This window comes from Aphis gossypii, chromosome 2 (assembly GCF_020184175.1).
Source record: "Aphis gossypii isolate Hap1 chromosome 2, ASM2018417v2, whole genome shotgun sequence".
Taxonomy (NCBI): domain Eukaryota; kingdom Metazoa; phylum Arthropoda; class Insecta; order Hemiptera; family Aphididae; genus Aphis; species Aphis gossypii.
Window position 1 is genome coordinate 17492562 of NC_065531.1, and position 26914 is coordinate 17519475.

Consider the following 26914-nt stretch of genomic DNA (forward strand, 5'->3'; position numbering starts at 1 on the left):
TTTAAATATTTTTCAAAATTTTTATAACCTAAAATCATTTTTGGATTATTTTTAAATATATTTTCAAAATTTTTATAACCTAAAATCATTTTTGGATTTTTTTTTTTGATTTTTTTCAAAATTAATATCAAAAAAGTTATTTTCAAAATTTTTTTTTTATTTTTTAAATATATTTTCAAAATTTTTATAACCTAAAATCATTTTTGGATTTTTTTTTTTTTTTTTTTCAAAATTTAATATCAAAAAAGTTATTTTCAAAATTTTTTTTTTATTTTTTAAATATATTTTCAAAATTTTTATAACCTAAAATCATTTTTGGATTTTTTTTTATTTTTTTCAAAATTTAATATCAAAAAAGTTATTTTCAAAATTTTTTTTTTATTTTTTAAATATATTTTCAAAATTTTTATAACCTAAAATCATTTTTGGATTTTTTTTTATTTTTTTCAAAATTTAATATCAAAAAAGTTATTTTCAAAATTTTTTTTTTATTTTTTCTTTTTTTTTTTATTTTTTAAATATATTTTCAAAGTTTTTATAACCTAAATACATTTTTGGATTTTTTTTAAATATATTTTCAAAATTTTTATAACCTAAAAACATTTTTGGATTTATTTTTTATTTTTTTAAATATTTTTTCAAAATTTTTATAACCTAAAATCATTTTTTTTTTAATTTTATCAAGAAAATATAATTTTTATTTTTGTTAACTGTGAACGGTCAAATTTTAAGTTCAAATTTCAAAATAATATACCGTTTCTAAGGTGAAGGGAAAAGAATTAAGCTTTGAAAAAAATTTTTTTTCTATATTTATCTATTCAAGATTTTCAAGGAAAAATGGGAGCATATTGTACATATCACTATATCAGTTCAAAATCAAACATTTAAGAAGTTAAATGCCTGATGTACTTCAATAATCACACAATTTTTCTTCTCGAAAATCTTGATTGTCTATGATTATATTACAAGGATAGAAGAAAAATAATATTTATGGAAATGAAATGAATGAGTAAATATTAAACATTAATTTAAAAATATTACCTCCATAAATTTAACAATAAAAATTACTTTCATGACATAATAATTTGCCGTCTTATCAAATCAACTATGGCTTACCTTCTAACTTCTGAGGTTATTGAAGAAAACGCCGAAAATGGACAAACGAATAAGGAACTAGCACAGATTAAATTTAATTAATAATTAATATTTTTTTTTATTAAATCTTTGGAACTAGTAAGTACCAGCGGAGTACGGACAAAAATTAACAAATGGTAAAAGTCAAAAATGGACGTTCAAACAGCGAACTTCCAAGACTCCTGGTTCAGTTTTAAGTGTTTGTACTTTGTACTTTGTAGATTATATTTTATAAATTATGAAAATGATCAAATCAAATTTACCATAGATATAGAAGTGGCGGTTTTCGGGTTATTACTTATTATAGTACGCGACACGAAATCAGCCCGTGACCCCCCAGATCGCGTTCAATAGCCCAACAATAATACAAAATGTATAAAATATAAATAGAGTATTTACAGGATTTCCAGCTACAAACTACAATAGAAACTACTATAAATTATAGTCGATACATCTCACTTCCTTTAAACAGCGTTATAACTAATTTAATAGATAATACAACTATATAATATTATAATTTATAGCACAGTTTATTTTAATTTTTCAACTATTTTCGTTCAGTTGATAAAGTTGATTCTAATAGGTACATTTTTTTGATTATGCTAACTCTAAACTAGTTAATTCAACTAACTTTTTTCCAACCACAGATTTATAGTTATTTTTTTTCCGTGAAAGTCGTCCACACAATTTAACCCACTTCTTCGGTAAACTTAAATATTTAGTAAATCTATGTTACATAGGTTTCCATTTATCGCGAGAATTAAGAGTTAAGACCTTTTAAGCGTTACAAGTTGCTATTACTGCACATTTTGGTATGTTGGGTCAGTGGTATAGTTATGCGGGGATGATGTGGATAGATCCCCTCTCAGAGATTTTTTTTTTAATATTTAATGCATCGACTTATACTTGATATAACTATCTAATATTATAAAATTATCTATATTATTTTAAAAATTATCTATATTATTTTAAAAATTATTATCACGGTTATAATCCACCACGAACTTATCTTGGCTCAGAGCCAAGTTGGCTGTCAAATTCTATCCATACCCGCCGGCATGATTTCTAAGCCTATTAGAGTTGTGAGTACAGTGGATCTGATTGGCCCATATTTCTATGGCGGTAAATTCAAAACTATAAAATCAAATAATATTGTAAATAAATTTTGTGAATTTGTGATTTATTTATTATATACATTATATTTGTATTTAATATTTATATTACCTATATTTAGTATATTTATTATTATAATTAGGGCCGTGAATTTAATGCACTAACACACCTTAAAAAATGTCAAAAAAAATGCAATAAAATGCAAAAATTACAATATAAAATGCACTTAAAAATTTTAATAAATTTAATATTTTATAAATTAATATATAATATAATAATTAATAAATAAATTATTAATATAATAATTGTTACCAAAACCAATTAGGAATAAAGTATTAAATGTCAATTAACCTATTTAAATATACTCTGTAATATAATATTATTTACATGATAATTAAAAATCCTAGTTTAAAAGATCAAAATTTAAATGCATATTTTATATGCCAACAAAAAGTGAATATTATTTTACCTTTTCATGTTGCTCTGCTTTACAGTAATGGTGAATCTTGCTGTACATGATGTATGTTTTGCATGAGGATTAATTGTTTTCAAATTTGGTCGAGTATTGTGATGGCAATGATATCTCTTCTGAAATTGAGCAAAATATATCTGTTTATTATATATTTTGTATAGGTAACTAGATAAGTAGTAGACAAGTATAGAATACTTAACAAGACAAATGTCATCTGTAAATACTTACTTTAAACACTAATTTTTGTGTATTTTCAGGAAAAGAACCACTCACATTATAAGTTGTTAAACTTAGTAATTCAAACTCTTTTTTCCATTCAACAGCATTACTTTTATTATTAATTGATGTTCGCAATAAACAAGAAAAACCATTATCCACATTATTTATTTGTAATATTAACGAGGGATATTGTGGTGGTAGTATCTGTAATATCTAGCAATAAAATAATTTTAACTATCTCTATAAAAAGATATAAATATATGTAGGTATTTCAAACTTAGGTAAATGTGTGTACTTACTTTACATTTTAGCTCACTCGACACCAAAGAACAATTCTCATGAAAAGCATGCATCATTTATTCATATAATGAGAGCAATTTTAAACAAACATAATATATATAGAAACCCAAAATAATATTGATTTGTGAATTCAATCATAAGATCCAAATTTCATATCAAATAATGTGTATTTTTAGATTGTTAATAAGAGGTTTGCAGTATTTTAAATGTTATCACAAACAACATTTTAAAAAACAATAATTTATTATTATTATTTTATTTATAATATAATTTTAATTAAATTTCTGATATAATAATAATAATAATTACCTATTTGGCTTTCATTAAATGTAAATACTTTTGAAGTTTGAAATTACTAATAAGTTGTATTATAATGAATAAATATTATGTGTTTACATTTACTTCTTAATAATATAATAGTATACAATTAAATATGATAAACAACTTGGAATAAATATACCTGACTACAACTAGAAAAAAAAATTAAACGCTTATTAAATGTTAAGGTACAAGAATAGTGAATAATAATGTAGGTATTATAAAACTAAGCAGAACTAGAAAAAGGAATCTAAATAGGTGGATAGAAGAGTACAAAGGAAAATGAGCACCACATTTTTTTTTTATAATAATCACCTCTTAAGCTTTTTTAATATCTAAATATTATAATTAGGGCTGTGAATTTGTAGGAAAGTGCATTTTTTTTCTGGTGATTGTGAAACATGGCTTTGTGTGTATCACACAATTTTGAAAAATGTTTCATGTAAAATTTAAATCAAAATCATCATTTTTTTTTTTTTTTTTTTTTTAAAATACACATTTTTATACATGTAAAATGTAATGTACTAATGTATAATATCTTAAAATATCGATATAAATATAAAAATTAAATTAAAAAAATTTTTAAGTGCATTTTATATTGTAATTTTTGCATTTTATTGCATTTTTTTTGACATTTTTTAAGGTGTGTTAGTGCATTAAATTCACGGCCCTAATTATAATAATAAACTACTAAATATAGGTAATATAAATATTAAATACAAATATAATGTATATAATAAATAAATCACAAATTCACAAAATTTATTTACAATATTATTTGATTTTATAGTTTTGAATTTACCGCCATAGAAATATGGGCCAATCAGATCCACTGTACTCACAACTCTAATAGGCTTAGAAATCATGCTACCCGCCGGCCAGGCATGCCTCGTCTATGAGTTAAGTCTATGGCCAAACATCAGTTTTTTCCACAGATTTCTATTTAAAGACATCTGTGGTTCTTTCAATACATAGATTGAGATAAATTGACAAGATAAACTGCTATTAACACAGATATATACAATATATTATATTATAATTATATTTATCTGTGGCTATTAACCACTGAAACGTTGTTTTATAATATGACGAGTCAGGCCCGGCTCAAGGGACAGGCGACATAGGCGCACTCCTAGGGCGGCATTTAATATTTTTATATTAAAGATAAAAACTTAAACAAAGTTTGAATCATATTGTAGATTGGCATTTTTAACGGGCAACGAAGTGCACGGGTTTAGTTATTTACACATAAATATATTATTCTAGCCATAAAACCAATAGATATGTTGTCGTCAAGGAGATGATTTTTCGGTGTTAAAATAATATGTTATATTAATTATTCATTTCTGTTAAACAAAAAATTTCTACAATACTATTTTGAACGTTCAACCGTAGACATTTGCAGTGTAAAATAAATTTAACATGTTTAAAATGGCAGATAAAAATATGTATAGTGTGTCTTGTCCAAATTTGACGCTGAAACACGAATGGACAAATCAAAAATTGAACTCTGATAACAAATCAAAATCATTGCCAAACATGGTATTAACATATTCTAACGAATTGGAAATAAAAAAGGAGTATAATTCGGAAAAAATATCCGAAATACAATGCGCACAAGAAGAAATAGAAGTTCTAAAAAAGAAACGGTGAACAATATTCAAGCGAGTCAAGCGATTTTTCAAGTGCTTGTGTTGCTGCTGTGCTCAACTTTAACTTTTTGTATTATTTTTTTTTTCAAATTTGTATTTAATGAAACACTATGTATAAAAAATTAATACACCATTTTAATCAGCTAATATAATTAGTAAAGTTTGTTTTGTGCATCAGAGGTGTAAAGATTATTATAATATACAGGCATACCATGAAAAAAAAAATTGCCTGTTATATTACAATAATCCCTCTGATACATAAAACAAAAACGCACTAATTTTACTATCTATTATTATTAAAATAATTTATTAGTTTATGCATAGTTACTATTTTGATGAAGTATTTCATATTTGATCATTTATTAAATGTTTATTAATAAGTTATATAATAAATTAATATTTTCTTTGAGTAAAATTAAAAAAAAATAATTAATTGTTTAATTAAAAAAATTAATTGTTTTTTATTTAGGTAAAATAGTATAAAAGCCCCAAAACGCTATGGTAAAATTAATGAAGGGTGAGTAAAAATCGTGACTATGTACTTTCGGTTTTTTTTTTGTGTCTGTGTACAGCATAACTTGTCGAATTAATATACTTCAATTTCAAACTTCGGGAGAGGTGCTTTTCGATTGCAAATTGAATATTCTTGGTGTATTGTACAGGTCAAAAGTTAAACATTTTCTAGTAGTTAAAAAAAAAAAAAAAAAATCGGGAAAAACAAAATAAAAAATGACGGCAAAACGGGAATTTTTACGCAAAACAAGTCTTTGACAAAATCGATGTTTTTATACAGTTGTCATTCAAATCAGATCACTGTAAATACTTGAAATTTTCACCAAATGTTTAAATTAAAATTATCTATATACAGTTAAATTTATAACTTTTAAGTTAATGTTATGATTTTTGTTATATGTTATGATTTTTAAGTTATGATTGACTTGTGAAAACAGTCGGTATTAGTAGTGTGAATATGAAAAACCAAAGTAACATTACTGCTATCGAACTACACTCGAAAACGTTAAAGTATTAGCGGATGACACATCGTATACCAAGGTTTATTTATAATATTATCGATAGTATTATCTATAAACCTTGATCGTATACACAGATATATACTATTATAGTATATATCTGTGATCGTATACGACACGACTGGGGTAGATGCATAGATCTTATACTACTAGATAAAAAATGAACGTATGGAATGCATAACAAGATAGAGGGCACTGTTTGATTACCATTTACGATGGAAATTTTATTTATTTGAATTTTAGTTTGGTTGCTATTAGTTACAATAATAATTAGCGCGTAAGAAATTATATTTTAGTAATTCTGATAAGCCATGGCTTTAATTTTTAATTTTTAATTTTTTTAAATAAATTAATTTATTCGATATAAATTTTTCATAGCCCGTGAAAACAGTGAGCTACCGATGAACCGAATGATACGTCGACTTATAAGTTTTTAGTATGGGGTAAAAAGACTTAATATGACTTAAGCATAATAATTACGATCACAGAATAAAAATGTGTTTTTTATTCAGATTTAATGCAAATTATAATAATTAAAAAATAATTTAGTTTGTATTAGGTATTTAGGTACCTACCTCCCATATATTATATATATTTTAAAGTATTTGTGTGGTTCATTTTCTGATGTGTGCAGTAAGTCCACGTGTTAACTGTTAAGTCTAGAACAGAAGTAATTTGTCAAAAATTTAAAATATATTCAACGTATAAGAGGTTCTCACGGGTATTTTTTTTTACATCGATACCTTTATACTTTATATTTACCTATAATAATATAAATTCGACATTTTTACAAATGCGTGTTGACCTCATTTAATAAATAATACATAATAATAAATAAAACACAAATCAATTAAGTAACATAACAAAACCATTTATTGTGTAAATCATTAAATCAATAGGTACCTAGGTACAATTTTCATAATAAATTAATAGGTAAACATTATAATATTAAATTAAGTTTTAAGACGTTGAATTGAAGTAATTGCTTTTCATTTTAATTAACGTGCAGGCATAATATGTTAGGAGATTATGAATTATATTTTAATTCCTACCATGTCATGCACAACAAAATATGCGGCGGACGATTTTTTTTGTTCGTTTCCACAACGAGCGGCGGCGGCGGGGTCCTTTTTCGACTGAAGTTGCCGTGAGCTCATCATCAGCGACCGTACCGAGGTCGATTATCGGATCATCTAATGTCATTTTTATCGATCCATTTTCAGCGTTTGCTAAAACTTGCATCACCGGAATGCATTTAGATTCATTCGTATTGGTTGCATCGAGCTCCAAGTGAATATTTGGCATCGAGCACCACAATTTCTTCGGCGGACCGGCGAATTTTTCCCTCGCCACTTCCGGTACTATAGGTCCATCGGAAGTTTTATTCCTATTGTTTGTATCGAAATCCAAGTGAATGTTTGGCATCGAACACCACATTTTTTTCGGCGGACCGGTAAATTCTTCCCTCGCCATCGCCATCTTCGGTACTACTGGTTCCCCGGAAATTGTCTGCATCGGTGCAGAATTCGAAGACTGTATTTCCAAAATTTCATTTGCACCAGATATTTCTGCTGTGAGCTCATCAGCGACAGTGCTAAGGTCGGTTATCAGATCATCTAATGTTGGTTTTATTGATCCATTTTCAGCGCTGGTCAAAACTTGCATCGTCGGAATGCATTCAGATTTGGTAGCGATGTTTGCGTCTAACTCCAAGTGAATATTTGGCATCGAGCACCATAATTTCTTCGGCGGACCGGCGAATTCGTCCCTCACCACTTCCGGTATTACTGGTCCATCGGGAGTTTGCTGCATTGATGCAGAAGTCAGTGGTTGTATTTCCAATACATCACCATTAGCACCAGACATCACTGCAATGTTTGGCATTGAACTGGCCGCAGAAGATGGTGATTGGATTTTGAAATCAGACATAATTATAATTTTCGTGATAGATTACGTAGAAAGTATAATATACGTCAATACGCGTGTACGGTAGGTAGATAAATGAACGTTTAATACTTTTAGAGCAGAATATGTTATTTATTATTTGAAGAATTTGTCGTAACTATGACACTGTAATAATAAATAACTGTATCACAGAAACACTAGTATATAGTTTTACTGTAGCTGGCTGCAATAAATAAATGTTTATAGTTTTCGTATCGAAATAACAGTTTAATTAATTTAATTATTTAAATAATAATAAAAATAATTATGTAAATAAATTTTAAAAAGTTATGAAGTTTCACTTTGTAAGCGTTTTAAATTCTCAATTTCTAAACGTTTTTCAATAAAACAGAGTGTACTTTAATTATTCCATTAACATTTTAAAAAGCATTTACAGATAAACTATTATACTTTGAAAGTACTTGACAAAATATTGTTTCTTGTTTATACAATACAACAATAGGTTATACGTATATATGTTACGGGCAAAGTATACAATTTGGGCATTTTACACAATGCCCGGGCATTTTATACATTGTCCGGACATTTTACACAATGCCCTTCGTATATTGGGCAATATAGAAAACGGATGAAATGATTTAACGAATAATGATAAATCCTAAAACATGGCTAAAATAAAGTCAAATTATCATTTAAAAATTATTATCTGTCACTAGGTAGTTTGTTAGTAAGTTCTTATCGTATTTTTACAATGGGGATGTCCGCTTGTCCACATATTATACGTGTGTACGTGACATAATATATTACCTATAACTATATTTACTAATTTATAAGTTAAATTATATGTAGTTGTAGTGCTTATCATGGAGTGCCACAATCGGCCTTTTAACTATTCTCAAAAATAAACTATTTAGTAACTGTGAATCGTTTGTACGTTATAGTGCAGGTTAATTGATTCAGTGCGTAACTATTGTTTCGAATATGGAAAAGTTTAATGAAGATTTAAACAATTTGTTAAAAAAAAAAGGTTCAAATACTTTATTTTTTACAAAATTGAAATATGATCAATTAATACTACATATAAATCAATTAAAGGACAATGATAAATTATTTTATACTGTTTTGAAAAGTATTATACTTAGGTAAATAAAATATTTAAAACAAACAAATTCTAGTTAAGTATCAAAAAATAAAATAAAATAAAATTACTTTTTTGAAATTGTTTGATAATAATAATAATATTATTAACATTATAAAAAATGCTATACTTCCATGCTTTGTTATGTCTTACAAATGCATAACATAGCATGAATTGTATATTCAGAATAATCCATATTAACTCTCTTATTCTCAATATACTAGGTAAAAAATAATTTAAAAAAAACCTATGAGGCTCACAAAATAATATTTTTTACATTTGAATTTATTGTAGTAGATAAATAAATATGTGTAATATCCAAAAAGTAGTTAAACTAGAGTATTTAGCCAGAACATCCAATTTGATATGCCATGTGTTAATACGTTTAATTGAATGTTTTATATCTTTACCCATTGACTATATTGTAATTTCAACAATCTGAAAATAAAAAATTAAAATAAAATTATAAAATGAATATTTTTGTACCATTACATGAAACTATAAAAATGCTTTAGGTTATTAAGTTTCAACACAATGTATAAAAATGTTCATATAAAAAAATATCACTTCGGTACTTATATTGAGACCTAAATTCATGGTTTTGATCACGGTTAATTAATTTTGCTTCCAATGTTTGTAATTCCTCTTCTGTATTAATAGTAGATTCTGTGATAATAACGTAATCCAGCAACTTGTTTTTCAACAGATTCTAATTTATGCTCTAAAAAAATTAAGAGTATTATACATATTATATTTATAAACAAGTGTATAAGTATAATTAACAATTTTCAAGATAGATAAGTGTATATTATATATAATTATATGATTATAATGTTAACAAAACATCAACAATTATAAATTATAAAAAATATTATTTAAGAGTTTCATTTTTTTTTCAATCATAACAAATGTATTTTAGAATAATAATTTATGATTACTTAAAATAAACATTGTGTAAATAGTTATTAGGTACATTATAACAAGAGAAAAAGTAATAGAAAATAGTAATGTCATATAGCTTGAATTCAGTATAATTTACAAATTAATGTAACTATTTGTTTTGGTAATATTTTTTTAAGTATTGTTATAATGAATAGGTATTGTATTTTGATGAATTTTAATCAATAACAGTCTCTACATTTCTAGTAAATTTTGAACTAACTAAGTAGAATAGTTTAAACCAACTTGAGAAATAATATGTTTTTGTACAAATACAATTTTAAAAATTCCTTTTTAATTTAAAAAACTCACATTGTTAAGATGCGTCATAAACTCATAACTTTTGTTTTAATATTTTGGAAATGGAACAGTCATTTCATGACAAACGATAAACACATAGAGTAGCATGGATTAACATAAAACATTGATTTACAGTAACCGATGGTCTCGACGCTCTATGTAAGAAGACGTAATAGACGTATAAAACAGTGAGCTACCGATGAACCGAATGATACGTCGACTTATAAGTTTTTAGTATGGGGTAAAAAGACTTAATATGACTTAATATTATTATTTAATATGTATACGTCGTAAAAAATACATAAGCCATAGTTGATTTAATAAAATGGTAAAATATTATGTCTCGAAAATAATTTAAATTTTTAAATTTTTGGAGGTTATATTCTTAATTTTAATGTTTAATATTTACTCATTCATTTCATTTCCATAAATATTATTTTCCTTCACCTTAGAAACAGTATATTATTTTAAATTTTGAACTTAAAATTTGACCTTTCACAGTTAACCAAAATAAAAATTATATTTTCTTGATAAGTTTTGTTTTATTTATAACAATTTACAATAAAGATAAGAAAAGAAAAAAAAAAGAAAACATTTTTTAAAGAAAGAAAACATGGAAAATATTTTTAATTTCAATTTTAAACTAAGACTAAGACTAAGGTCTGATTATACTAAAAATCCCTCCAATCAGAGCACGGGTAGGTGCATTTTTCTGGTTTATCAGACGTATATAACGTCTTCTTAAATGTTTGATTTTTAGTCGATATCTTTGGGGTAAACGTGCACAGCTCGCTAGAGCACTTCCGCGCTTCTTTGCCGAACCTGACGTGGTAGTAACACCATGACTTGGGGACTGTATGGGTTTGTCCAGAGGTTTGAATTGGCGGAGCGCGATTTGTTGGCGCGCGATTGGTTGGCGCTTGAATTGGCGGCGCGAGATTTGTTGGCGCTTGAATTGGCGGCGCGCGATTTGTTGCTGATTGAACTGTTGGCGCACGATTTGTTGACCCTTTTACTGTTGGCGCCTGGTTAAACTTGAATTGCTCGAACTCGGCCGAGAGTGACCGGACGGCGTCCTCCAGAGCACCGAGGCGCTCGTCAATTGTCCGAGACGCATCGGCGACAGCGACTTCGCGGGGCATGAGTGAGTTCAACACGCCCAACGGTGGAAAAATGGCGTCGAAACGTCGTTTAAGGGCTTCGACCTCCGCGAGCTCATAACCCCGGGACGCCTCAAGCAGTATTTGATAGCGTTCTCGCCGTCCGGCCCTTTGTACCAGTATATACGACGCAAAAATAAATATGACCTGTGACGTAAATTAGTTAATATACCTTAAGTTAGATATCCAAACTTTATACTTATACTATTAATTTTGCCTTTTCCAATGTATGTGATTATATAAAATATAAAATAGTAGTTTGATAGCTAATGTTATTGTGATCATATTATAAAAATTATTATAAAATTACAAACGAAACTACATAATAAAAAATAAAAAAATAAAATACGGCGATTCGGATATACAATATCGATGCTTACGAGTGTTTATTATAAAAATACTCTTTTTCATAATATTATTACATCACATTACCTACATAAATAGTTATTAATTTTTATACGGATAGCGCATCAAAGTAAAATGTATCATATACCTCAAAAAATTACATTATTCACCATTGAGTGTGTACAAGTGTATAATTTGAAATTGTAGTATTGTCATGAGTTATATTCAACATTACACTCTTTAATTTATTGCAATGTAACTATTGGAACTATTATCAATAATACAAATAAATTTTCCAGTGCTGCAGACTATACTACGATTAAAATATATCGATGGCGCTAACACCAATGCTACTATACCTAAACACATTAAGTCTTTGAATGACGTAGATATGGAAAAAATGTTCGATCATTTGGAATAAAAAATCAATAAGTGTACATTTCGTCTTCCTACCGTTTAAGGTATGGACAGTTGCCCGTTAGATGTACTCACGGATCCGATAATCAGACACGCCACGTATATCATCCAGAAGTCGTTCGCGAAATATATTATCGTCCAGATAGTCATCATGAACGGAATAAGGAGACAGATGTGTTTGTTGTCCAGAATGAATAAAGACACGATTTCTAAGAACCGTTGAAAAAACAGGTATGAAGCTGCCGACCATGTCGCTACTTTTTGAAAGGAATTCCAAAAATGCATCTTGGATGAGTCAATCCCAATTGAAATAGCACCTTCAAACAAATACAATTTTCGATTTAATTGATAAAAGTATAAAATTAAATAACAAAAAAAAAATTACTTATTATTATTAAATAATACATTTTAGTAATTATCTCTGTGTAAATTTACCTAGGGGAGTTTGATTATTGAAAAACGCACTTTTGAAATAATTAAATATATACTTACAATTTAAACAATTGTCCTATGTATGTTGCTTACTATTAGAATAGAATAGGATTGATAAATGCCACAAACTTTTAATAATCAATAAAAAGTAGACTCGAATTAAATATTATTAATCAAAGTTATATTTTATGAATATCACGTCAAATGTGAAACGCAAGTATAAATTATGAATTCTTTATATTATTTAGTTACTTAGTTATAAGTAAACAATATGTATTATTTTGTGAAAATCGTCAATATGCATTTAAGCCAGCTTATTAAAATATTACGTAATAAAACAATAACATAGTAACAATATGTGCGCATCTATTAATTGTTTATCTATATACATATAGGAGACCGCCCCGATTCACTCATCAACGCCCAGACCAAACCGCTGGGTATAGGGACTTAATATTATAATAATATATAATATATATATCTATATCTATATCTATACTCTATATATATATATATATATAAGTCGCTTTTTTTTGTCCGGGCTAATCTCCGAAACTACTTATTCAATCGTCGTGCAATTTTTTTTAAATTAAAGAGAATGTCGGGGAGCGGGTTTATAGCATAAATTATGGACCTAACTCCTGTGAGTTATAGATTTAGAGACAAAAACTGAGTTACATTTAGCAGATAAAAATATAAATAGAAATCTTCTATATACATATAGGAGACGGCCCCTATTCACTCATCAACGCCCAGACCAAACCGCTGGGTCTAGAGACTTGCAATTTTGTACAGAGGTTCCTTAAGCAATGTAAGGGCGCACTAAGAAAGGATTTTTCGAAATCCACATTTTAAAGGGTTGCTCAAACGGGGATTTTGAGATTTACGATGGAAATTTTGTTTTTAATTTTTGTTTATAAATGGTTGCTATAACAACTTGATTTATGTGTTAACACATTTATCACTTTATTATTACAGCTAATTATTATGTATAAAAACATGATAACATGAAGTCGTAAAATACCCTACGCATTTACGCATACACGAGGACAAGGTGTTTTACTTATTATTTTCGAATATTAATTATTAATGCGTCTTCATATGCGCACCCCAGTTTATATACAGTTAATATAAAAACTAATAAAATAAAAGTTATAGTAGGTAACACAAAAAAATGTACAAGGGCAAAGCCGGGTTATTCAAGATTTTTGAGAATCAAAATCTAGGTTAGGATTATGTATTAATTGATTATATTAATCTACCGTATTATGTCAAACTTAGTATAACTTTGATACTTTATTAGAGTTAAATCATACACTTACGTACAAATACCACTAGGTCCGCGATCTACCGCAGGTAGATTGCCTACCTGATAATATACTGCTGCGAATCAGAATTTTATTCCGGGCAACAGAAAACTTAAGATAAATCTAGAACATCATCCATCGAATATTAAATAACGTATTGAACAAAGTCTGAGTCATAAGGAATTGGCATTTTTAACGGGCAACGAAGTGCAAAACATGAAGTAAGCAATACGAAGTCTGCCGGGTCAGCTATTATTATTATTAATATAATATAAAAAAAATCTCGGTTTTCACCTGAGGTGACTTTTGCGCGGGCAACGCCGGGTGGGACAGCTAAAATTTACGATGGAATTTTTGTTTATAAATAGTTGCTGTAACAACCTGATTTAAATGGTGATACATTTACGTTTAGTCATTTTTGTCCCAAGTGGAAGAACAACCAATGTAGTATTATATAAGGAGGTGCTTCAATAATAATATAAAAATATAATAATATTCACGGCCTATAAATATATATGTTATCAATGAATTTACAAGTGTTACCTATGTTTATAGCAAAACATACGCATACACACACAAAATTAAATTATGAATTTGACGTAATATTAGCACTATATCAATACGATTAAATTAAAAACTCACACGGTATACGAAAATGCAAAAAAAGAAAGTAACACACGGGCAACGTCGTGTCGGGTCAGCTATAATTACTATAATAATAATATTAATAATAACAAAAGAACGCAAAGAAACAGACTGCCTCTTCCGGCAAGAGTAATAATAATAAAAGTGCGCGAAGGCACAGCTAGCACAACATATGTGTCCCGACGGGAACAAAGTCAACGAAAAACAACAATTGAATATATATATATAATAATGTATATATTTTTGTATAAGAAAAAGTCACTGTCGTTACAAAAAAAAAAGAAATAAAAAGATAATATTTCACCAGTCGCGGAAAATGCACGGACTGCGTGAGGCGGCAGGCGGAGATCAGTCGTAACGAACGGTTAACAACAGACAAACGCCGCCGAAGCTCTCGGCGGTCGTTACCCACGCCGCGGGAGCTTCAGGGCTCATCGCCGACTCAGAAACTGGTTCGATTAATCGCTCGGGTGTCCCGTTGATTATCGAACGAGTGGTGATACCTAGGCAAGGGGGTCTAGCGCAGCGGTTTTTAACCTGTGGTCCGCGGCCCTCTGGGGGTCCGCGACAGCCTTAATACGTCGTAATTCGTATTCAAAAAAATTGATGATGAAGTCTACGGTATCTAAAAATTTTTCATCAGGGGTCCGTGATCTACAAAAGGTTAAGAACCACTGGTCTAGCGGGTGAGATCGCGGTATTCGTGCGACACGACCGTGTCAACTCTCCCCCCCCAAGCTGATAAGACACCTTTTTCTAGAGCCGTGTGGTGCCATCGGGTGCCCCGGGCACCTACAGTTGCGATGGGGGAACTGGCGATTACCGCCCAGTTTCCCACTTGCCAAGACTATTCCCGGTATAGGACCTCGATATCGACCAGGATGTCGTCACCGCCCACCACCATTGGTTCGTGTGACACGAACGCTGGAGGGAGGGGCCTGACAAGCATCCTCATCTACGGTCGGGGTCCCCTCCCGGGGAATAGCGTCAACCGCAGTTTCCGGCTGACGTTCCGGGATCGGGGCTGGAGGCGGTGGCTGTGTCCGTGGTGGAACGCTTGGCGGCTGTGGCCGCGGCTGGACGGTCGACAGCCTTCCAGCGTTGTTGCTGGCTGGGACGTCTGTGCACCGGTCGTAGGGCACTGGCCAGCGCTGTTCCCTGTGCTGCACGTGCCGGCCGCGGTTGTGGCTTCGCCGTGGTCAATCAGACACGCCACGTATATCATCCAGAAGTCGTTCGCGAAATATATTATCGTCCAGATAGTCATCATGAACGGAATAAGGAGACAGATGTGTTTGTTGTCAAGAATGAATAAAGTCACGATTCCTAACAACCGTTGAACAAACGAATATAAATCTGCCGACCATGTCGCTACTTTTTGAAAAGAATTCCAAAAATTCATCTTGGATGAGTCAATCCCAATTGAAATAGCACCTTCAAACAAATACAATTTTTGATTTAACTGATAAAAGTAGGTTAATAATACATTTTAGTAATTATCTCTGTGTAAAGTTACGTAGGCGAGTTCGATTATTGAAAAACACAAAAAAAAAATAATTAAAAAATAAAAAAATAAATAAAAAATAAAATAAAAAAAATAATAAAATAATAAAATAATAAAATAATAATAATAATAATAATTAAATTATTAAATTTATTATTATAATAATAATAAAAAAAATAAAAAAAATAATTAAATGTATACTTACAATTTAAACAATTGTTCAATATTGCTTACTATTAGAATAGGATGCTAGAATGCCAAAAGAAAAGTAGATACTCGAATTAAATATTATTAATCAAAATTATACTTTATGAATACCACGTCAAATGTGAAATGCTAATATAAATTATGAATTCTTTATATTATAGACGAGTTAAATTTATTTTATACTGCAGATGTCTACGGTTGAACGTTCAAAATAGTACTGACGAAATTTTATGTCTAATAGGAATGAATAGATATATTTTAACACCGAAAAATCATTTCATTGACGACAACATTTCTGTTGTTTTTGTGGCCAGAATATATTTATATATAAATAGCTAAATTGGTTTTATAATACAATATATCTATGGCATTACTCCTATATTGTAATCGTGTATTATGTCAAACAATTCTATTTATTTATTTATTTTTTTTTTGCATTAGACATTTAATCAGTATTGTTAATAATTAAAATAAATCGGCTCATTTCGTGAACACGAGAAGACTTTTTTTTTATTCGTGTAACCTAGCTGGCTGGCTATAAGTGTTGTTCGGTCTCTATAGGATATGCTGTTTATTCAATCACGGAACGTTTTCTCATGGTTAACTCATATAGCATTTTTTTTTTCAAGTTCCTATTGTAAAGCACATAGTAGAAAAAAATAAATTTTTATTGTGGTCCGCACATGAATCTGCATTAAGTATTACTGTATAACTGATTGTAAGTTATTTGATGAATTTTATAGTTTTTTGAAAACGATTTTATAAAATAAAATAAAAACTATTTTATTATCGCCACCACTGGCAATTGCTTCGGGCCATGAGTAACACGATGCTCGGTAAGATTATAAGTTCAATACAGTCGTTTGTAAAATGCAATTGACATTTCGAGCAACGGTATTGGCAAACACTATTGTACTAATCTAAAGTTAGACGGAATATTGATAACCAAACTTCATCGATGACAAATCTATATAATAATGACTTCTCCGGTCTACCGAAAATGCATTATACAAGTTCGACGTCCAATATAAAATTTATAGTACTTGAATCAAGACACGATGGACAGAACTCGGTGCGGATTTATAGCTATCTCGCTGAAAAAATATCATTCGCCGTACCAAACACCTATCACAGGAAACACGTCCAAAGTCGCCGACTATATTATGTTACAATATTAAAAAAAATCATTTAAATCATTCAAATCAGATCACTGTAAATACTTGAAATTTTCACCAAATGTTTAAATTAAAATTATCTATATACAGTTAAATTTATAACTTTTAAGTTAATGTTATGATTTTTGTTATATGTTATGATTTTTAAGTTATGATTGACTTGTGAAAACAGTCGGTATTAGTAGTGTGAATATGAAAAACCAAAGTAACATTACTGCTATCGAACTACACTCGAAAACGTTAAAGTATTAGCGGATGACACATCGTATACCAAGGTTTATAGATAATATTATCGATAGTATTATCTATAAACCTTGATCGTATACGACACGACTGGGGTAGATGCATAGATCTTATACTACTAGATAAACAATGAACGTATGGAATGCATAACAAGATAGAGGGCACTGTTTGATTACCATTTACGATGGAAATTTTATTTATTTGAATTTTAGTTTGGTTGCTATTAGTTACAATAATAATTAGCGCGTAAGAAATTATATTTTAGTAATTCTGATAAGCCATGGCTTTAATTTTTAATTTTTTTAAATAAATTAATTTATTCGATATAAATTTTTCATAGCCCGTAAATGGTATACATAAAATATGCGATATACCCACATTACAGTACTCTCTATTTATTTTTATAATTTTCGCCGAAGCTCTATAACACAATCATACCTTATCGCTGAGCGGCCATCGATTCAAATATACGTTTTTCTATATTTTTCATCAAAGTACCTACCTATTAATCATGATGGACAAATTACATCTAAAGCTAAATTATAGGTAGTTGGTTCTTTGTAAGTTGGTGTGTATAATGGCCTGGAGGAAATTTATTTTTCTGGCCTGATTTTTTTTCCTGTACTCATGGTACGGACAACGGAACCCTTTGTGCGCGAGTCCGACTCGCACTTAGCCGGGGTTTTTTTATAAATCTTCTCCCTTTAGTTTTAACAATTTAAACATTTTAAACTGTCTTATGTACTTATACTGTCTATATCTTCTTTTTATTAAATAAGAAACTTTTCCTGGGTGATTCATCAACGCCCAGACCAAACCGTTGAGTCTAGAGACTTAAAAATTTTGTACAGAGATTCCTTAGTAGCAATGTAGAAAAGCGAATTAAGAAAGGATTTTTCAAAATTCGCATTTTAAAGGGTTGCTTAAACGGGGATTTTGAGATTTACGATGGAAATTGTATTTATTATTTTTATTTACAAATGGTTGCTATAACAACCTGATTTATGTATTGACACATTTATCACTTTATTATTACAGCTAATTATTATTATTATTAAATAACGCGTCTTCGTATACGCACACTTACAAAGTTTATATACGGTAACTACGGTTTTTTCTAAATATTTAAATGTATTAAAATAACATGAAGTCGTAAAATATCCTACGCATTTACGCATACACAAGGACAATGTGTTTTACTTATTATTTTCGAATATTGATGCGTTTTCGTATACGCATTTCTATTTCTTTTCTAAAATTTTTTACATTCTTACAAATTAATAAAAAAGTAATTAATATGGTTGTCGAATGTGAGTTGGTGGCAGCCGGACAATTATTTTTGGTATTTATTGAGGTGTACCTCAATGGTGAACTGTATGAAAAATTTGAATCAGAAAGGAACCGAGATCGCAAGTTAAAGCTCTGCACAAAAATTTTATAAAAGCTATAGGTATTGCTGGGTGTGCTAGAGCAGATATAGTTATAATCCCGAGAATAATTTTAATTCCAAATGATTATCCCTTTTAGTTTAAAAGAATACAATTCCCGTTAAAAGTTTGCTTTGCTATGACTATTATAATAAGTCTCAAGGACAATCGTTGGGCATGACATAGATATTGACTTGAGAGAAGAATGTTTTTCACACGGACAGTTCTATGTCGCTTGTTCTAGAGTTAGCTCTGCCAATAGTTTGGTTATTTTAGCCCTAAAAGGCAGTAGAAACAATAATGTTTATAAAGAATTATTGAGATGAATAAAATATGTCAATGTAAATATTTTTTTTTAGTTTTTATAACACCATAATGTATATTTTTTGGCGACTTATAATTGTTACAATACATGGCAACCTAGAATCAACATAATTTCTAAAAGCAGATTGTAATAAATATAAAAACTGATTGAATAAAAGTTTTAGTAGGTAACACAAAAAACTGTACACGGTCAAAGCCGGGTTATTCAGCTAATTTTATTATACCTATATAGTATATATATTTTTTATTTTATGCGTAGGTCGTAACGCTTATAAACTATATTGTTACATTTCTATATTAAAAAAAAAAACATTTTAGGTTCTGAGAGAATCGACAAATCACAGATGTATTTATTTTGATATCTGTCGTCAAACATTGGAGCAGTAAAAATGCTTAGATTTTTAACATCGATAATTTGTCTAGTACCTACTATAAAATACTTTTCTCAGTGAGTTAGAAACGAAGTATAGGTACAAAGAGCTATAATAATAATTTAAAAACGATAATGGTATAGAGAATGACAATATAAATGATCAAGAAAATTTCTAGTTTCTTATTCTTTATTTTTTTTAATATTGTAACATAATATAGTCGGCGACTTTGGACGTGTTTCCTGTGATAGGTGTTTGGTACGGCGAATGATATTTTTTCAGCGAGACAGCTATAAATCCGCACCGAGTTCTGTCCATCGTGTCTTGATTCAAGTACCATAAATTTTATATTGGACGTCGAACTTGTATAATGCATTTTCGGTAGACCGGAGAAGTCTTTATTATATAGATTTGTCATCGATGAAGTTTGGTTATCAATATTCCGTCTAACTTTAGATTAGTGCAATAGTGTTTGCCAACACCGTTACTCGAAATGTCAATTGCATTTTACAAACGACTGTATTGAACTTATAATCTTACCGAGCATCGTGTTACTCATGGCCCGAAGCAATTGCCAGTGGTGGCGATAATAAAATAGTTTTTATTTTATTTTATAAAATCGTTTTCAAAAAACTATAAAATTCATCAAATAACGTACAATCAGTTATACAGTAATACATAATGCAGATTCATGTGCGGACCACAATAAAAATTTATTTATTTCTACTATGTGCTTTACAATAGGAACTTGAAAAAAAAAATGCTATATGAGTTAACCATAAGAAAACGTTCCGTGATTGAATAAACAGCATATCCTATAGAGACCGGACAACACTTATAGCCAGCCAGCTAGGTTACACGAATAAAAAAAAAGTCTTCTCGTGTTCACGAAATGAGCCGATTTATTTTAATTATTAACAATACTGATTAAATGTCTAATGAAAAAAAAAAAATAAATAAATAGAATTGTTTGACATAATGCACGATTACAATATAGGAGTAAAGCCATAGATATATTGTATTATAAAACCAATTTAGCTATTTACATATAAATATATTCTGGCCACAAAAACAATAGAAATGTTGTCGTCAATGATATGATTTTTCGGTGTTAAAATATATCTATTCATTCCTATTAGACATAAAATTTCGTCAGTACTATTTTGAACGTTCAACCGTAGACATCTGCAGTATAAAATAAATTTAACTCGTCTATAGTATAAAGAATTCATAATTTCTACTTTTCTTTTGGCATTCTAGAATCCTATTCTAATAGTAAGCAATATTGAACAATTGTTTAAATTGTAAGTATACATTTAATTATTTCAAGAGTGTGTTTTTCAATAATCAAACTCGCCTACGTAACTTTACACAGAGATAATTACTAAAATGTATTATTAACCTACTTTTATCAGTTAAATCAAAAATTGTATTTGTTTGAAGGTGATATTTCAATTGTGCTTAATTCATTCAAGATGAATTTTTTGAACTCCTTGCAAAAACTAAAGACGTGGTCGGCAGATTCCTATTCGTTTATTCAACGGTTATTAGGAATCGTGTATTTATTCATTCTGGACTCGCTCATGCCCGGCGAAGTCGATATCGCCGATGCGCCTGAGACAATTATTGACGAGCGCCTCGGTGCATTAGAGGACGCCGTCCGGCTACTCTCGGCCGAGTTCGCGCAGTTAAAGTTTAACCACGCGCTTACAAACCAGGCGCCAACAGCTCAAGGGTCAACAAATCGAGCGCCAACAGTTCAATCAGTAACAAATCGCGCTCCAACAAATCCCTCGACGCCAATTCAAGCGCCAACCAATCGCGCGCCAACAAATTGCGCGCCAACAAATAGCGCTCCGCTAATTCAAACCTCTAGACAAACCCATACAATCCCAAAGTCGTGGTGTTATTACCACGTCCGGTTCGGAAAAGAAGCGTACAAGTGCTCTAGCGAGCTTTGCACCTTTACGCCAAAGATATCGACTACAAATAAAACATTTAAGAAGACGTTATATACGTCTAATAAACCGGAAAAATGCACCTACCCGTGCTCTGAATGGAGAGACTTTTAGTATATTCAGACCTTAGTCTTAGTTTAAAATTGAAATTCAAAATATTTTTCCATGTTTCTTTCTTTAAAAAATGTTTTTTTTTTTTTTCTTATCTTTATTGTAAATTGTTATATAAATAAAACAAAACTTATCAAGAAAATATAATTTTTATTTTTGTTAACTGTGAAAGGTCAAATTTTAAGTTCAAAATTTAAAATAATATACTGTTTCTAAGGTGAAGGAAAATAATATTTATGGAAATGAAATGAATGAGTAAAATATATTAAACATTAAAATTAAGAATATAACCTCCAAAAATTTAAAAATTTAAATTATTTTCGAGACATAATATTTTACCATTTTATTAAATCAACTATGGCTTATGTATTTTTTACGACGTATACATATTAAATAATAATATTAAGTCATATTAAGTCTTTTTACCCCATACTAAAAACTTATAAGTCGACGTATCATTCGGTTCATCGGTAGCTCACTGTTTTATACGTCTATTACGTCTTCTTACATAGAGCGTCGAGACCATCGGTTGCTGTATATCAATGTTTTATGATAATCCATGCTACTCTATGTGTTTATCGTTTGTCATGAAATGACTGTTCCATTTCCAAAATATTAAAACAAAAGTTATGAGTTTATGACGCATCTTAACAATGTGAATTTTTTAAATAAAAAGGGAATTTTTAAAATTGTATTTGTACAAAAACATATTATTTCTCAAGTTGGTTTAAACTATTCTACTTAGTTAGTTCAAAATTTACTAGAAATGTAGAGACTGTTATTGATTAAAATTCATCAAAATACAATATTCATTATAACAATACTTAAAAAAATATTACCAAAACAAATAGTTACATTAATTTGTAAATTATACTGAATTCAAGCTATATGACATTACTATTTTCTATTACTTTTTCTCTTGTTATAATGTACCTAATAACTATTTACACAATGTTTATTTTAAGTAATCATAAATTATTATTCTAAAATACATTTGTTATGATTGAAAAAAAACGAAGCTCTTAAATAATATTTTTTATAATTTATAATTGTTGATATTTTGTTAACATTATAATCATATAATTATATATAATATACACTTATCTATCTTGAAAATTGTTAATTATACTTATACACTTGTTTATAAATATAATATGTATAATACTCTTAATTTTTTTAGAGCATAAATTAGAATCTGTTGAAAAAGAAGTTGCTGGATTACGTTATTATCACAGAATCTACTATTAATACAGAAGAGGAATTACAAACATTGGAAGCAAAATTAATTAACCGTGATCAAAACCATGAATTCAGGTCTCAATATAAGTACCTAAGTGATATTTTTTTATATGAACATTTTTATACATTGTGTTGAAACTTAATAACCTAAAGCATTTTTATTGTTTCATGTAATGGTACAAAAATATTCATTTTATAATTTTATTTTAATTTTTTATTTTCAGATTGTTGAAATTACAATATAGTCAATGGGTAAAGATATAAAACATTCAATTAAACGTATTAACACATGGCATATCAAATTGGATGTTCTGGCTAAATACTCTAGTTTAACTACTTTTTGGATATTACACATATTTATTTATCTACTACAATAAATTCAAATATAAAAAATATTATTTTGTGAGCCTCATAGGTTTTTTTAAAATTATTTTTTACCTAGTATATTGAGAATAAGAGAGTTAATATGGATTATTCTGAATATACAATTCATGCTATGTTATGCATTTGTAAGACATAACAAAGCATGGAAGTATAGCATTTTTTATAATGTTAATAATATTATTATTATTATCAAACAATTTCAAAAAAGTAATTTTATTTTATTTTTTGATACTTAACTAGAATTTGTTTGTTTTAAATATTTTATTTACCTAAGTATAATACTTTTCAAAACAGTATAAAATAATTTATCATTTATTATAAAATAAATTGATGTCATTTATTATATTGATTACACATTTAAGTTTACAATAAATTAATTTTTATTTTGATGAAAAAACTAGTATTTAATTTATTTATTAAACACTATTATTATTTAATTTTATACAGAAATAGCAATGTTTTGAACATTTTGGTTAATCTTAAAGGAATATTTTTTTCCTAGATTTGAATATAATGTTAGTGCTATATCATAGTATATTACAACAAAAGTATAACTGAATTATATAATGGCTGATACCTTTTATTAAATTATTAGTAATGAAAATTTAGCTGTGAATAATATTTAATGCATATTGAATATAAAATTTAAAATATAAATCCAGTAATGGTTAAATATTAATATTAAATATTATGAAAATGTTGATGAAGCAATGTTATTTTAATAATTTCTGAATGTTAAAGATTATACAAGCAATATTCATTCAAGATTATTTTCAACATCCATTTAATACTGATACAAAATATCTATGTATGATTGTAAATTCAATATTAAATACATAATTTTAGGTGGACAAATAAAATTTCGGGGATTTTGTATGGATATTAAAAAAGTACATTCAACTCGCATATGATATCCACTCAATTTCATCATTTAAAATCAATTGTCCATAAAATATCGAAACAACATTTTTTTGCTATCCGTACCACTATTGTAGGTTTAGACCTAAACGTTCAGTGTTTTTCCCAAGATCAATTGTACCTCTGAACGATTGTACGTAGCTCTGTCACGTGTCAAAATGCAAACAAAATCTATTTGTGCTAGCCCCAGGAGACGCTTAAGGTGGCTTATCCAGAAATATTCCTATATCATTTAATGAACATATACGATACAACGATCCAATAATAATAAATTTAATATTGCCACCGTGTTTGATTTTAAATATTACCTGGACTGGCTGGACTGAGTGACTCCATGTTTCATGGGATGTTGGATGGGTTGAAATTAGATTGTTAGAAAATTAATTATTATATTTTAACCATGGTTCAGTTACAGTAACTATAATCATCGATAAAACCATTGATTAAACGCATAGTATAGATTTCCCGAGGTTTATAGATAATATAGATTATAATATATACACCTTGTAAAACGTAGATTGCTCACTGATCGCGATTATGCGTTGTGCTAAATTTAAATTCATTTATTGACAATAGAAAGCGTTTGTAGTCAAAATTAAATTAATAATTCGACCGGTGGTAGCGGTTTCGTTAGTGTATCGCACATCAACACATCCAAAGAGACTTTTTAATGTTATGAATGGGTCAGTCCAGTGGCGGTTCTAGTGTATTGGCAGGATTGACAGCTACTGTATAGACTTTACGTAATTCGACATTCCGTAAAAATACGGTTAATCTATCTCCGTAATCTGACGGTCCGTGATGTTTCGTTCTGTATATTTACAGTTAATAATTCTTCGTTCCGTTCTATTATTTTCTGTGATTTTACATGCGTCCCAGAAAAAACAAAATCAAAATAAATTTGTTTTACAAAAAACCTAACAACTCAAAGAATTTTTCCTTTAATAAAGATTTATGTTATGCTTAGTTCATTTATTTCAATCACACAAACTTAAATACCTACTTATAAAGCTTAACTTGTAACGAATTATTTAACATCGTGAATCTATGTTTTAAATAAAATTCATATATTATAAATTATTCATAGATGCACACAATATGTTACTATGTTATTTTTTTGTTACGCAATATTTTAATACGCTGGCTTAAATGTAAATTGTCGATTTTCCCAAAATAAAACATTTTGTTTGTTTATAACTAATACACTAAATAATATAAAGATTTCATAATTTATACTTGCATTTCACATTTGACGAGTAACTCATAAAATATAATTTTGATTAGTAATATTTAATTCGAGTATCTACTTATTATTGATTATTAAAAGTTTGTGGCATTTATCAATCCTATTCTTATAGTAAGCAATATTGGACAGTTGTTTAAATTGTAAGTATATATTTATTTATTTCAAGAGTGTATTTTTAAACTCGCTTAAACTTTACGTAATTTAACATTCCATAAAAATACGGTTTATATAATATCTCCGTAATGTAACGGCCCGTTCTATTATTTTCCGTGACTTTACATGTGTCCTGGAAAATTGAAAAAAAAAGAAAATTAAAATGAATTTATTTTACAAAAAAAAACCACTCAAAGAAGTCTTCTGTTTTTAAATATTTATGTTATGCTTAATTCAATTAATTCAATAGCCTAAAGTTAAATACGTATAAAGCTTAACTTGTAACTAATTATTTATCATCGTGTATCTATGTTTTAAACTAAATTTATATATTATAAACAATGCATAGATGCACACAATATGTTACAATGTTATTTTTTTGTTACGCTATATTTTAATATTCTGGCTTAAATGTAAGTTGTCGATTTCCACAAAATAAAACATTTTGTTTGCTTGTAACTAAGAGACTAAATAATATAAAGATTTCATAAATTATAATTGCATTTTACATTTGACGTGGTATTCATAAAATATAATTTTGATTAATAATATTTAATTCAAGTATCTACTTATTATTGATTATTAAAAGTTTGTGGCATTTATCAATTTTATTCTAATAGTAAGCAATATTGAACAATTGTTTAAATTGTAAGTATACATTTAATTATTTCAAGAGTGTGTTTTTCAATAATCAAACTCGCCTACGTAACTTTACACAGAGATAATTACTAAAATGTATTATTAACCTACTTTTATCAGTTAAATCAAAAATTGTATTTGTTTGAAGGTGATATTTCAATTGTGCTTAATTCATTCAAGATGAATTT

The 26914-nt window shown here is 28.5% G+C and overlaps 2 protein-coding genes and 2 long non-coding RNA genes across 7 annotated transcripts; 1 reads left to right on the forward strand and 3 right to left on the reverse strand.

Moving 5' to 3' along the window:
- Positions 1-2712: 2712 nt before the first annotated feature.
- Positions 2713-3291, reverse strand: LOC126549544 (uncharacterized). Its single transcript, XM_050198995.1, has 3 exons — positions 3238-3291; positions 2948-3151; positions 2713-2835 (listed from the first exon to the last, which is right to left on the reverse strand). Exons 1-3 carry the CDS (start codon positions 3289-3291, stop codon positions 2713-2715), a joined length of 381 nt encoding a protein of 126 aa, XP_050054952.1.
- A 6120-nt stretch (positions 3292-9411) lies between these two features.
- On the reverse strand, positions 9412-10628 carry LOC126550356 (uncharacterized). 2 transcript variants are annotated; one of them, XR_007604429.1, is made up of 3 exons: positions 10534-10628; positions 9870-10003; positions 9412-9720 (listed from the first exon to the last, which is right to left on the reverse strand). It is a non-coding gene; the product is annotated as an uncharacterized LOC126550356 (long non-coding RNA). The 2 variants fall into 2 exon arrangements; XR_007604430.1 differs by having other exon boundaries at positions 10468-10558.
- Positions 10629-11061: 433 nt separating this feature from the next.
- On the reverse strand, positions 11062-18031 carry LOC126550355 (uncharacterized). 2 transcript variants are annotated; one of them, XM_050201735.1, is made up of 3 exons: positions 16537-18031; positions 12519-12760; positions 11062-11828 (listed from the first exon to the last, which is right to left on the reverse strand). In XM_050201735.1, exons 2-3 carry the CDS (start codon positions 12726-12728, stop codon positions 11193-11195), a joined length of 846 nt encoding a protein of 281 aa, XP_050057692.1. In that variant the 5' UTR covers positions 12729-12760; positions 16537-18031; the 3' UTR covers positions 11062-11192. The 2 variants fall into 2 exon arrangements, with proteins under 2 accessions (XP_050057692.1, XP_050057693.1); XM_050201736.1 differs by lacking the exon at positions 16537-18031 and adding an exon at positions 12936-13097.
- Positions 18032-22390: 4359 nt separating this feature from the next.
- LOC126550360 (uncharacterized) lies at positions 22391-23792 on the forward strand. 2 transcript variants are annotated; one of them, XR_007604433.1, is made up of 3 exons: positions 22391-22868; positions 23328-23473; positions 23611-23792. It is a non-coding gene; the product is annotated as an uncharacterized LOC126550360 (long non-coding RNA). The 2 variants fall into 2 exon arrangements; XR_007604434.1 differs by having other exon boundaries at positions 23328-23461.
- Positions 23793-26914: the final 3122 nt, after the last annotated feature.